Source organism: Diospyros lotus, chromosome 1 (assembly GCF_014633365.1).
Source record: "Diospyros lotus cultivar Yz01 chromosome 1, ASM1463336v1, whole genome shotgun sequence".
Lineage (NCBI taxonomy): Eukaryota > Viridiplantae > Streptophyta > Magnoliopsida > Ericales > Ebenaceae > Diospyros > Diospyros lotus.
The window spans coordinates 44,163,962-44,178,723 of record NC_068338.1 but is presented as its reverse complement, the minus strand read 5'-3'; the positions used below and the strand labels follow the sequence as shown (position 1 = coordinate 44,178,723).

At 35.0% G+C, this 14,762-nt stretch overlaps 1 protein-coding gene across 1 annotated transcript; it reads left to right on the top strand.

Annotated features, from left to right (window-relative positions):
* Nucleotides 1-1,893: 1,893 nt before the first annotated feature.
* On the top strand, nt 1,894-14,468 carry LOC127786621 (protein NEDD1). The gene is made up of 10 exons (XM_052314132.1): nt 1,894-2,333; nt 2,476-2,588; nt 3,701-3,961; nt 4,075-4,179; nt 4,661-4,726; nt 4,857-5,078; nt 10,655-11,224; nt 12,800-13,414; nt 13,746-13,925; nt 14,003-14,468. Exons 1-10 carry the CDS (start codon nt 2,177-2,179, stop codon nt 14,108-14,110), a joined length of 2,397 nt encoding a protein of 798 aa, XP_052170092.1. The 5' UTR covers nt 1,894-2,176; the 3' UTR covers nt 14,111-14,468.
* The last annotated feature ends 294 nt before the right edge of the window (nt 14,469-14,762 follow it).

Sequence of the window (14,762 nt, the reverse complement as noted above, 5' to 3'; positions counted from 1 at the left end):
TTTTCAATAAATTTATCGATATATACAATTAACTTGAAATTATATAATTTAAAAATATAATTAAAATAATAAAAAAATTATAAGTGTAATTGATTTGAAATTATAAGTTTAGGGATCTCTTTGAAACAATAAAAATATTAAATATTTAAATAAAAAATTATATAATTATAAAGACTAAAATATATATTTGGCTGACAATTCTATTTCTAACAACTTAGTTTTCAACTATGAATTTCTCATCTTTATTTTCAGCATTATTTTAAAAGCAAAAACAAAGTGTGAACAAAAATATGGCCCTGAACGATTCTTAGGTACATTTTTTATATTAAATGAATGAATATAAAAAAATCATATGATGGTGCCAAGTTTGGCCCAAGGAGCAGCTAATCATGAGATTACTAGTACATTTTTTATATTAAATGAATGAATATAAACAAATCATATGATGGTGCCAAGTTTGGCCCAAGCAGCAGCTAATCATGAGATTACTAGTACGTGGAAACCATCACTTCCCCCGCAAGGCAACTATTAAAGGCAACAACAGCATAAAAGCAAAGCAACGTATAAAACAAGACAAACATAAAACACAGGAAACCAGGACTCATTCCTCTTTGGGGATCTGCCTCAAGCCAGGACAAAGGAAAATTTGGAGAAATTTAAGCTACGTTCAGCACTCAGCAGGTTTCTGTTAAGACTTATAATTGTATAATTTACTCTGTAAAATTTTAATTTGTTTATTTCCTTGGTTTTTTTTTCCCTTTAAGTTTCTAATAACATTTTAAGATCTTCCAATATATATTTAGTCCAATCTCAATGTGGATTGAACGAATTGTATAATTAGTAGTGGATAATAACTTCACAAAATTAAAGGAATACAATTTAATTTGCAACTCATTTCACATGAGACAACCCAAATCTAATTAAATTACGTATGAGTTGAGTCAAATTATTTTAAAATTAGATTTAATAATGAAAGAGTAAAAAAAATTAAAGATAAATTACACCGAGCATATGAGATTTAACAAAAAAGACAGAAATATTCTTAACATATTAAAATTGAGTTCAGTGTAAATTGTAGAATGCATACAATAATATAAAATCTAAATAATGTAAAATTTGAATATATATATATTATACTGTTATTTATATAAAGTTATGGGTAAATTACATAAAGATTTCGTATGATTTGACTTATTTATATAAACAATTCATATATCTTAAAATTAGTCTTAAAAATTATTATGCTGGTAATATTTTACACACATATTCTATCGTTAATTTTAAAAGTTAATATTGATATTCTACGTTAAAATTACATATTTTGTTCTGTAACTTTAACTAAATTATATTAAGTTAAAAAATAAATTTTTAAGTGAAATAGAAAACAAAAAATGGATGGATCTCACATTTATTTCGTTATTAAATTGAAATTGTTTTGAAAGGTCAGCTAATCAAGCGGGCAAAATAAATATATGTATGAAACTAGCTATTGGTGTATGTTACAGGGACAAATTAGTCTTTTGACTAATTTTCTTTTTTACTTTTCATCCATTACACTACTCCCCACACAAGTGGCAAATATTTTCCCATCATTTTCATTCTTTTCCATTTTGTTTGTTTTCATTTGATTATGTTTTATTATTAAATCTCTTCCAAACAACATGCTTCAGGTTGTTGGTAGTAAAAATAGTATGAAATGAAATTATAGAAGAGATGATGATAAAACATCAATAATATTTTTCAGTATTTTTTTTATACATATTTTTTCATGTTAAAGAGTAAATAAAAAATATAAATTTAAAAATAAATTCCATAAAATATATTAATTCGAAGTTAGAGAATATATATATATATATATATAAAAAACCATTTTCAATTCCAAATTCCCCTCCATACACAGTGTTTTAAGCCCATCGTCTTTTTGAATTTCCGCCCCTTTCCTCCATATTCTCTCTCCAAGAAGGTAGGGTTTCAAAATCTCAGGAGCACGAAGAGGAACTGGAATGGAAATTGAATGATCTGAGTTGCGCTCTTTCCCAGTTTCGGCGACGCATTCTTGTTCGTACAGATCTCAGAATTTGATGCGAACAGAAGAATTCAAAAATTCTGGACTCATCCTATCGCTTTAAAACCCTCGCGTAAAAGCCACATTCTCCCTATCAACGCCGCTGGAATCATGAACTTCTCGGATCCATCGACGGCACTTATTGCCGCTGCCGGTGGTGACACCGTCAAGCTCTTCGACGTCTCCGTTGAGCCTGGCGATCCTTGCACACTGAGCTACACTCCTTCGCCAGGCTTCCAAGTCAACTCGGTTAAGTGGAACCACACTAGTGAGTGCCACTCGAACTGTGTCTCACTCTCTTTTGTTCCCTTCACTTGATTTGTCTTGTATTTTATTATTCGTTCTGAATTATGTGTAATGCGGTTGATTTTTAGATGTTCATCTTCCTAACTTTTATCTGAGTGTTTTAGATTTGGTTGTGGCGAGTGGGGGAGACGATAAGAAGATTTCGCTGTGGCGGAAAAATGGGCAGTGCATGGGGACCATTCCGGTGGCCGGCACCGATACCGGAGACAAGATTGAGGTACTTTTAGCTGTTAATGTTTAAATTTTTATAATATTTGTTTCTGACCAAAGCAAAGGGAAAAAAAACCTGTAAATTTTGCACTGATAACTGTATTAGTCCATGATTTTGAGAATATTTAACAGTGAAGTCCCTTCTATTTGCTCAATCATTTATGGAAAAGTTTTCTTAGTATGTGTAATACACCGGAAAGAAGTATAACAATGACATAGTTGATTAGTGCCCAGGTCAATCTTAGTTCCTCGGCTCCATTTGCCTTGAACTAAATATTATTTTCTGAGCTGCTTCTATACCAAATAAATAATGAGTCCTCATACATGGTTCTATGTTGGATTCTTTTATCCAACGCCCTATTATCTTCTAACTTTGTTTGTGCCGCTTGAGTGTTGTTGTACTATGTACTTTTTATTGTGGAAATTCCAATTTTGCAAGTTTCAACAATTTAATTTGTTGGGAAGAATTCCTTAAATGGATATTTTTATGTTTAAGCTTGTTGAATATATTAATACGCCTTCTTTTGAATTTCATTGTCAAGATGATATCTCCCTGATAGAATATTTTGGACAGGGTATTGTGTATAAGACAAGAAACTTATTGTGCGACTTGTGAGACTGATCTTCTGAAGTGACATATTTCAGTTAATCAAAAATAGGACTTGGACTCCACAAATAGAAACCTCAAAAGTTCTTTTTTTTTTTTTTTGCTCCAACTATCTTGACTTATTGTAGCCACTAAATAAATACTCAATAATGTAAGCTGCCTCAAATTGAGGTCCATAACCACTTTACAACTCATATTAAGCATGTTACTAAATATATTGGAACTGTTTCAAAGCATAATGGAAAATAAATGACATCTAGGAGAAGCATTTCTAACTGAAAATAAACCTAATACAAAATGTGGTTCTACTCTGTTTCTTGTTACTTGTTTCTGACATATTTTTTCCATGCTGTGTGTCAATTTCTTGGCATTTTCCATTGTCACCTCTGGAACATTTTTTGTTTATTTGTGCAATAGGTTCTGCAGTCTAGTTTACTATACTCTATTTGCTTCTGATTTTTTTTTTTTTTTTTTTTTATGTTTTCTTGTTTATAAAATATTGTTTCAAGCAGGAATCTATACTGGCTATTAGCTTTAGCAACAAGGGATCTAGATACTTATGTTCAGGGGGGAGTGGTCAAGTTGTAAGAATATGGGACTTGCAGAGGAAGCGCTGTATCAAGTGGTTGAGAGGTCATACTGATGCAATTACTGGTGTGATGTACAACTGCAAAGATGAGCACTTAGCTTCCATTAGTCTTAGTGGCAATCTTATTCTTCACAATCTCGCTTCTGGTGCAAGGGCTGCTGAACTCAAGGATCCTAATAACCAGGTTGTTATCTAGTTCCACCTTTCTTCTGATGCCTACGATCATCTTGATTATCTTTTTCTTCTTTTCCTACTTTCTTTTCGTGTTAAATGTCTGTGCTATCACTTTCATGATAGGTGCTGAGAGTGCTTGATTATTCTCGGATCAGCAGGCACCTTTTGGTCACTGCTGGTGATGATGGGTCTCTACATTTGTGGGATACAACTGGTCGCAGTCCAAAGGTATGCAATGCAACATTCTAATGTTTTAAGATCAAGAAAGCTGATAAGAGTCTACCTTTTCTGTTGCCTTACTTGCGATGTTTTAGGTCTTTATGGTGTTGCATAATGGTTTGGGAAATTCTTGATGTTTTCAAGTTATGTTGAAGGCATACAGTCTTAGGAATTGGGCAAAATGTTCTTCATTTATCACTCTTTTGCAAAACATTATGACTGTTTGCTTCATATTGTTTCTGTTATTCTGTTATAGTTTCTTTTAATTGGGGTGGCAGGATATTTTTAAACCTTTCTTAGGTTAGCATAATAGTTGTCTTACTTGGGACACATTGTTTCAATGTGTGAAACTGAATTAGAAACTTTTGTGTTTTGACTCAATCACCTTTGTTTATGTTACAAATTCCAAGCATAGCTTTCTTTCTTGATTTATGCTCATCTTGGAAAAGATGTTGTCATGTTCAACTGGCTGTCTTCTGTATTTTTCCAGGTTTCTTGGTTGAAGCAGCATTCTGCACCAACAGCTGGTGTTAGTTTCTCACCATCAAATGACAAGGTCTCTTATTAGTTCTAGTAGTTTGCTTCCCAAGTTTGTACAGTGAATGGATGCCTGTTAAGCTGAAATCTTCCAGGTACAAGTATCATCTTAACTTTCTGTTCCCTTTACTCCCATGGAATAATTGCAGGTAATTGCTAGTGTTGGTCTGGATAAAAAGTTATACACTTTTGACTTGGGGAGTAGGAGGCCTTCATTTTGCATTCCTTACGAAGCACCTTTCTCGTCATTGGCATTTAGAGATGATGGTTGGACCCTGGCTGCTGGAACGAGCAGTGGTCGAGTGATATTCTATGATGTTCGTGGAAAACCTCAACCATTCACTGTTCTTCGTGCCTATGGAAACTCTGAGGTGAATTTCTTTTCTTCAATGTTTTTAAGGTATAGAGTTCTTAAGATTTGAGTGTGATATATGCTTTGCTTCTTTTGCATATTCTTGCATTATATCTTATAATGGTTATGCCTTATAAGGGCGCATAACTAATAATTTCTACCCTAAGTTTGCATCTTCTGGGAAAACATTATGCTAAATTATTCTTCAGGTTCCTTCTACTATCAAAATGAAACTACTCTCTGGGTCTGTATTACAATGTTCACCATGATTCAATTTCTTATTCCTTCTTTTGTTCATGCTTAGAGAAACAAAATACATGGTTGCATTGATTGATCATGAAGTGTACAAATCAGAATTCTTGGCTTTCTTTAAACAAAATACTTGATCAACCAAAGTAACAACTAGACTAAAAAATTTATTCCTCCTTTCATTCAGTTCAGAACTAATAATCAATGCAACGCTTAGAGAAGCTACTCTTGGCTTTTTCTTTCATTCAATTCTATCATTATTCTGCAATTCTTGTTGCCTATGAATGTCTACAATTAGATGTTTCATTTGATTCTCAAGCATCCGACTTGAAGTTTCATAATCATATTCTTCCTTGAGCTTTTTCATGTTCATAACTATTATGGCCCTTTGTCCAACCATTATGGTGCTTGTGGTTTGAACATAATGTTGAGAAAATGGCCTGATTGTTATTATAAGTGAAGTCCTTGCAGATCCTCCAACTAAATTGCGTAGCAGTCTTGTTAGCTTAGAATTTCCAGTACTGTGCAAGGACTGTTTTCAGTATCCACTCTTTCAACTTTTAACTCAACAATACATGACTTTTGGCATGGTGTCGACCATCTCTACCTTGAAGTGTCTTGTTTTGGCATGTATATTATTTCCCTTTCCCTCTTGAGTTCCTTCACACTTCATGAAATTCACTTGCAATGGGGCGTTTGGTACAAAAGAAGTTTTTAAATTCCTGGAATTCATGATTCCTGAGAATACTCTTGAGAATCTTTGATTCTTAAGATTTATGCAATTCTATATTTGGTTAGTTTTAAACATTCTCAGGAATGTTGGGTATTCTTTTATGGGAATCTTAGATTCCTATGTTTGGTTTAACTGCAACATTCTTGTGAATCCATGTTATTTTTTCAAAATTACCTTTATTTGATTTTTTGTTTAAAAATGATAAATTCCTTCTAGTATATAAAATATTGGGACCCACTACCTCTTTAGGAAGTCAAAAAATGTCATTTTGTTTACACATTATGTATGTGTGTGTGTGTGTGTATAATATATATATATATACATATACATAATATATATGTTTGTATGAATATCTACTTTAATTATTTCTAAAGAATTTTATATACAAAGCATTCAGTTGCTATGGGTTTATAAGAGGGTAAGGGATGTTTTAGTCTTTTTATTTGTTAAAAACTTTCCCTAGTTCATGGGAATCCAACATTCCCAACCCCCCCATGGAAATCTTTTTGTGGAAAAGTTGATTAAAATTAAATCCTAGGAATGTTATTTTCTCAAGATTTTTTTTTTTTTAAAAAGTTGTACCAAACATGAGAATGTAGGTTCTCAACCTAACATTCCTAGGAATCTAAAAATTTCTCCTATACAAAACGCCCCCTTGGTGTTACAAGCATGCATAAGAGTTGTGTCCCCTCTCACAAGTGAAACAACAACCTCCTGTACTGTTGTTTGTCTTAAAGGAATTGGAACCTGTATTGTTTTGTGCTATCTATTCCAAAATCTTAGCTATTTTTTGCCCCTTTGAACGTTAGAAACATTTTTAATAGCTGACTTGTTGGCTACAACAGCTCCATGACTTGTTTTTAAGCACATCTGATCAGTTTGTGAGGCCTTATTTGAAGCTGTGAATCCTAAACAGAGCTTTGACCTTCCCAGATATTGATCTTCTCACACCATAATGCCATACCCCCTTTTCAGCCAAATAAAGAAGCTGTCGAGCTTCTTTAAGGTTAAGCTAGCACACAACTTAATTGTGTACTTTAAGGTCATCCCTTTTTGCTCCAAGGAAAGAAATCTCTCATACAACTCATTTGCGTACTCAACTGACAGAAATTGCTTCTGTATCTTAGTATTCATATGCTCCCAAATTAGATTTTTGTCTTCCCTTGGCAAGCTCTCTGCTCGACAACTTGCTTCCACGATTGAAGGGCAACGCCTTTCAATTTCAGCCTCAAAAAGAGCACCTTCCTGCCTTTGGCATAGGTTTCCACTTGGAATAATTTTCTAAGCTTTCTTCCCAGTCCGAATAGTCCTCTGCATTCTTCTTTCCATATAAATCAACAACTTCTTCTTTGATTGCACCACTTGACAAATCAAGTGCATGCATCAACCACTCTTCCAATCCACCTTGTTCCACAAAATCTATGGTTCCAGCATCATGAAAGGGGTTTTCATATTATTCATATTCAAGTTAGCCCTCAAGACCACCTTCCCACATATCAAGAGGGTCCTGGTCATATGTCCCTTGGGGTTGTCCCAGTGGTCAGTAGGGAGTGGTGGGCGGCCTGGGTTCCCAGGTTCATATCCATTCTCTGCGCAGTCACAGTGAATTAGACTCAGATTTACCTCTCATGTCAAAAATTGTGGGACTGAGCGGCGGGAGCCCCTACAAGGGAGGGCATCCCAAGAGAGTCATGGTCACCTTTTGGATTTTCCATATGAATTCCCACATGTCCTTGCCACTACAAAGCTTCCACAGCTCACAATAAATCTTCAATCATATGCCATATCTCAGCCAATTCTGTTTGTTGGCTTGATTGCCCCTTTGACTTCCTCTAATGCGTCCAACCATGGTTTCTAAAATCGTGATTCTATGATCAGATTGCTCTAATAGTACTTTGGCATAGTGTGAGATGAAGAAACAAAAAAGCAAGTGTATAATTTGGGCTAAAAATGGCGTAAAATCAAACTGGAATAGTAATATGAAAATTAGGTTTTAAGAAAGTCTAAAAAATTGAATTACAGTTAAAAGGCTGCCTGCAAAGTGTCTTAAAAGACTAATTATAGTACGGTTACAGCAGTAATAAATCCTAGCAGTTGATCATAAAGGAATCCTTTTAATCTCATTCATCCATCTATATTAAAAAGTCAAATGCTAGTCATATGACTACTTATTACAACTAATAGTCTAAATGCTAACCATATGCTAAACAAATAAGAAAATAAAAAAAAAATTGAATTGTCAATGAATATGCTCAATTGCTCATGCATCAGAACATCAATTGCTCACTGTCTGAGCCTGAAAACACATAGAATATGCAGCACTCTGTTGATATAACACTCAAAATATCATGGAAATGTGACAACGCTAAATTAGAAGGAAGCTACTTAGAGACAAGTCACTGAAGTTTGGTTGGAGGTGTCATGCACTGGCTGATCTGCTATTTGTGAGTGTGTGGGTAGGTTTCTAGGACCAATAGCTTCATCAGTCTAGAAAGTTAGCCCTCATACACTTTCTGTGTGCAATTGTAGCGCCTATGTATTATAAAGATGCAATTAGGTACGCACGTTATGAATCCCTGAAAAAAAACACATTAAAACATGATCAAATGATACAAATACAATAGTAGATTATTATGATAGATCAAAACCATGTGAACTTGGCATTGGGTGGAGGAATGCAAGACAACTAATTAGGCTCATCTCATTTTGTATTTATAATGAAAAGATAGTATATAGGTATTAGGACTCTTAACTTTATTAATACACCTATAATAAAAATATCATTTACATGTCTTCATGTGTAAAATATTATGCTTACATCTATCAATTATATAGTTATGTCTTTGTTTATAAGATATTATTGACACATCTATCAAGTATGTGTCTAAATATTGGTACATGTCTATGATGTGTATTTCTGTTTATTTATACCAATATTTTGATGGATGTATCAATAATATCTTGTAAACAAAGATGTAAGATGTGCATTTCTGTTTACTTATTATAACACCCCTTTTGCCCCTCTTTTTCCCCAGCACAGTGGATGAGTAGTAAAAGTGTAGGCTTCTCAAGTTTGATGTCATTATTATATTTAGGATGGGCAAGCATGATTGATGTATGTTGATTGTTGAGGGCTGTGTATCTGATCTAATATTTAAACATTGTGTTGTGTAACATAAAAAACATCGAACTGTTCTTGAACATTTGAGTCTTTAACTCCCAAAATCCTAATGGCCTTTCAGTTTTGGAAAACATTCTTTAGTTTTCAACTCCAATTCTATAAGACCACTTTTGTTGTATGGTTCAAAATGTTGGCCAGTCAAATACTAATATGAGTAAAAGATGAGCGTAGCGGAGATGAGGATGCTAAGATGGATGTGCGGCCATACAAGAAAAGATAAAATTAGAAGTGAGGTTATTCGTAACAAGGTAAGAGTAGTGCCAATCGAGGAAAAAATGAAAGACTAAACTAAGATGGTTTGGTCATGTGAGAAGAAAACCAAGAGACACTCCTGTGAGGAAAGTTGATGAAATGGAACAATTAGTCAAAAAAAGAGATAGAGGCAGATCTAAGAAGACTTTGGGAGAGACATTAAAATTTGATATGAAGTGTATGGACTTAAATAAAGATATGACAAAAGACAAAAATACATGGAAGTCTAGAATTCATGTAGCCGACCTTACATAGTGGGATAAAAACTGGATATGTTGTTATTGTTGTTGTTGGTCATTTTTTGTTTCAAAAAGTAATAGCATTTCATTTTCAGAAAATTTATAAAACATTAAAGATGTTTTCCAATTCATAGTATAAAGTTGAAAAATTAGAAAATTGTGTTTTCTGTTTTCTATTTGAGATTCAATCATTCAATAGAAAATTTGAGTTGAAAAATTAATGGTGCACTATTGTATTAATTTAGGAAGGAGATACATATATTCTTAGAGGATGTGGAGAGGGGCAGTTAATGTAGATGTAATATTTAAGATAAAAAAAAAATTTAAATGATAAACATTCTGTTTAACGAGCTAATTGAAAAATCCCTTCAGGTAATACATGTTCTTTTCATGACTTCTAGAGGTTCAAATAACTATTCATTGAAATGAAGAGAGAATTTTTAATGAAGGGAACAATATCCAATGCTTATGAGATATCAGAGTATGTTCTTTATTATTGCTACATGTATATACTGCCTTAGGTTTTTGGTTGAGTTGATTCAGTGGGTGGGTCATCTATAGAATGACTTCTGATAACAGCTGACAGACACTGCTCGATGATAGATTTATATACTCTGATCAGTTCGGGAAGCTATGAAGGGAAAAAGGAACTGGTAATTGGTCCTAGGAATCATGTTTATTTCTTGGGAAGTTATTTGTGATGCTGTAATTGGTCCATCCTAGGTTACCTCTTATTTTTAATTTGTATTAATAGCCCAGTCAAATGTTTTAACAGGTCTTACCATAAAATTATCCTTAACTATCGTTGTGTTCATCATCAGGGTTTCTCAAGTTTTTTTTTTTGCCAAATATTATAACTTTGGTAATATTGTCAAATGAATTAATTGTTATCTTTGCATGTTCATGGTTGTCAATGATTATGTGATGTGATCCTTTATCAGGCTGTCACAAGTCTCTCCTGGCAAAGAACCAAACCGGTATTGGTAAATGAAAATAACTGCACAGATGAAACCGCTCTTCTAGGAGGTGCTGTTGAAGATTCAATCCTCATGCCTGATCCACTGCCTACCTTGGCATCATCAAACCTTTCAACTTCTATAACATCGTCTGGTTCTCGAAACCCTGGTCGTGCGGGTTCTTCTATGGAGTCATCTTCAACATTAGCCACCACTGTTGGACCTACCTTAAGCTCGCTTAACTCCTCTACCACAGAAGAAACACCATTAAAGAGTACTTTGTGGGCAGGTGGAGGTTTGGCTAGATTGCATGCACCCCGTTATAATTTCAAGGATGATATGGAAGTATTTTCCCCACTTGTTGAAATCCAGCCAATTACACCATCCCTTGATAAGCTATGGAATGAACATGAGGGAGCAAAGAAAGATCACCTTCTAGTTGATAAGAAACCCTCTTTGCAGTTTCCTTTATCTAGTAGGAGATTTCCTCTTTCGGAGGAAGGGGGCAGTGATCATCCAATCTTTGACTGGAAAACTAGTGCAGCTTCCAAACAGGTTTGATCTTTGCTTTATTCTAATTAGTTCTCAACTTTTGATGACTCATAATGGTTTGAGAGGTTTGTTTTCCATGTGATGTTGCTTTGCATTGAGAACATGAATTACTTATAATAAATCATTTGAGCTTTCAGGCACACAACCTAACTTTATTGAGGTGGGAAGTGAGTTTGGACAAGCAATTCTATTTCCATTTTGTGGTTCCTCCTCTGTGCTTGTAGATGAGTGGTTACTCCCCCCATCCCCGTATTTTGAGTGTTGCTCATTTTTGTCCACTCCATTTAATATGTCAATGTTACCTGTTGAAAGAAATGTTACTTTGAATTTAGAAATTCAAAAGATTAATCATCACTTGCCTTGTTGCCCTTCTTCTAATATATGTTTGAACATGACTACACTTCTGAATTCCCAAAACAATTATTCAAATGAGACAAAGCAGAAATTTGTATTTTTTGGGGGAGATATTTGACCAATTAAGATGCCTTTGGGGGGGGGGGGGGGGGGGGGGTGATTGAAAGAAAAGAGATGGCTAATTGGTAAACTTAGGTTGAGGCACTAAGAAAGAACATGAGTACCTTACCTGAGGATGTCTTTTTATAGAACCAGTTGGAGCAATGGGCTGATGTAGTTGGCCCTAAGATATTGGGAGAAAGGTTTGTTGAATATAGTTAAATTTTGCAGTGCTTAAAGATATTTTGTTTAAACTATTTTATGTGATATGACTGAGCCACACTGACGGGACTGAGGGAATACATTCATACAATGTACATGTAAAACTATTTTCCTCAAAACTAATTCCACCTGAAGATTTCTGTAGCCAAAATGTTGAGATCATATCTGAGAGATAAAATGAGGAATAAAAATAAAATAGATATCTGCAATGGGGAAATTGCAATAGACAAATAGAAACTGACAACAGATAGAGGAACCATCAAAGGTGAACCACAGGCACAGCTACTGGATTATGCACCTCCTAATCTGTTAGATTGGGATGTTATAATATCGATGATCATCCATTTATTCTCTTGAGTTGAAAACTATACAGCTGCATCTGGTAAAATAAAAAAGGCTTTGATATACTCGGTGAATACATTCCATCTTTCTTTTCACTTCTATCTGCTTCCCTGCTTTCTAAAACAAGAAATTGGCTTATGATGCATGGATCAGAAGAAAATATACCCTTGTTCAAGTTGTTTTGATCTCATTAGATTTTTTATGCATCTAGATTTTATTCTAGTTTTGGATTGGAAGCATATAAACAAGGACATGGAAAAATATAACTTGTTAATACAAAATAGAAAAGGAACCAGAAATGTCCATTTGTGTTTTGAAATGCTTTTTCCAGGATTAGAATGTAGAAGCTTATGTAGAAGTAATAGTCTTTCTTCTGGTATTGAGTACATGCCATGGTACTTTAGGACAATTCAACGATTCTGTTGCACTTGATGCAGAGCATTCAATCTCTTTATAAGCATTTTAAGAAAGTGAAATCCAAATTCACACACCCCCCCCCCCCCCCCCCCCCCCCTCTTTCCTCTCAAAGTAGAGTCTGTGATACATTGCCACTCTATGCAGGATGAAAATCGTTCTTTGTCGCAATTGGGATCTACTCCTACTGCATTCTCTAAGAACAGTGACTCCTCATCTATCACTCCTCCAGAAGCTTGGGGTGGTGAGAGATTATCTGATAAATTCACTTACCATCGGCATTCAGTAAATTTACCATCTCGATTTGCAATGATGGGATCCAGCAGTCTGATGTCGGGATCAATGTTTTCTGGATCACAAGATCTTACTTCATCAAGCCAGACAAGCACGAGCTACCTAGCAAATTCAAGCTTGAGCTTGGCAAATTTACGGAGAGATATATCCTCAAATCAAGAGACTTCACTGGGATTTCTGGAGCATGTTCCGTCTAGTTCTACATCTATTTCTCTAGGGACAAAAAGCACTACAGGTCAGTCTAACCTCGATGTGCTGGGGTCAACATTAACACTCCCACGAAGATTTTCTACTTATGCTGAAAGGATAAGTACTACTCCGTCCTTCAGTGATGGAACATCTCTTTCAGTGGGTTCACCAAAAACAAAGAAAACAGGAGCTGAGACCAGGGAGGAACTTTTAAGTAGCTTGTTGTCAAGGTCAGACTCATTATCTGCTGCAGAATCAGGGACTCTACCATCAGTGAATGTAAGAACATCTGAATGGATGCATCCAGTTCCTTTTTTTTTTTTTTTTGTGAAAATTTCTGTGACCCAATCTGAGACTTTAGGTGCCATAAATTGGAAATGTGATCTTGAAAGATACTTTGTGTTGATTCAACATCATAATTTTTCACCATTGTGCTTAAACTGAAAAGGATGAATCAATATGGGTAAACTTGGCATCACCAAATTGATTGCATCTGCATAAGATGCACCGTGGTGAAAGCTGTCTTGATATGAGGAAGCAAGGATCTCTGGAAGCTTAACATATTTGTTGTTTTCAATAAAATGGTCATTGACCCGTGGCATTGTGACAGGGAGGAGCTCTCCAAACCCAGAAAAACCTGTCTCAACCTGACGTGCCACAGGGAAGTTCCTTTACCCTTCAGCTTTTTCAGCGCACTCTTGAAGAAACTCTTGCTTCCTTCCAGAAATCTATCCATGAAGATGTGAGGAACCTTCATCTTGAAATTTTAAGACAGTTCCATATGCAGGAGGTATATCTAATACTTAACTCCATTTTTGTGCTTTGTTTGTTCTTTCCTTAACTCTCCCTCTCCTTGTCACTGGACAGATGGAAATGTCAAGTGTGATGAGCTCAATTCTGGAAAACCAAGCGCAGCTGATGAAAGAAGTTGAATCACTCCGTAAGGAAACTCAGCAGTTCCGACAGTTACTATAACCATTGGCAGAGGCTTTACCAGTTCCTCGCTCTTTTTTCATTCTTCTTTTTGTGTCTAGCGGCTATTTCACTTCTGATATCTGCAGTTTGGTTGTGGTTTTCTTGTGAATAAGAAAATGGAGTAGGGTTTCGATTGTATCCCCATTTGCAAATGAAAGCTATTGTATTTGTACCTAGGGCAAGAGAAAAGAAAGATATTACAGGTAAAAGAGAAAGAACATGCTGTTTAAAATGTTTTCATTGGGTTCATTAACATGTACAGATGTGATTGGTTCAGCTTGAATGGGGTTTTTGATCGAGAAAAGACAGGTGTAAACCTTGTCCGTGTAATTTAGTAAATCTTGCGATTTGTCATTGATGTGGCTGGCTTTCAGCATTTTGTGTCTGTTGCTTTTTTGGTATTTGCATCTTGCATTCTTCTTATTTTTTGTGGTTGAAATCCACGTTTTACACTTTGCATGGCCATGTTTTGAGGAGCTATTTAAATGGCTAACTGATGAAGTAATTAAGTGTTAATGCTTTTGCCTTAGCAGTTTCAAGATTTAAGTGTTTTAGGACAAAGCAAGGGCAACCCTGCGAGTTCCAGCGTTGTCAGCATCAGCAACCTAATGGACGGTAAGTGGAACTTAATTTGGTATAAAATTGACATTTT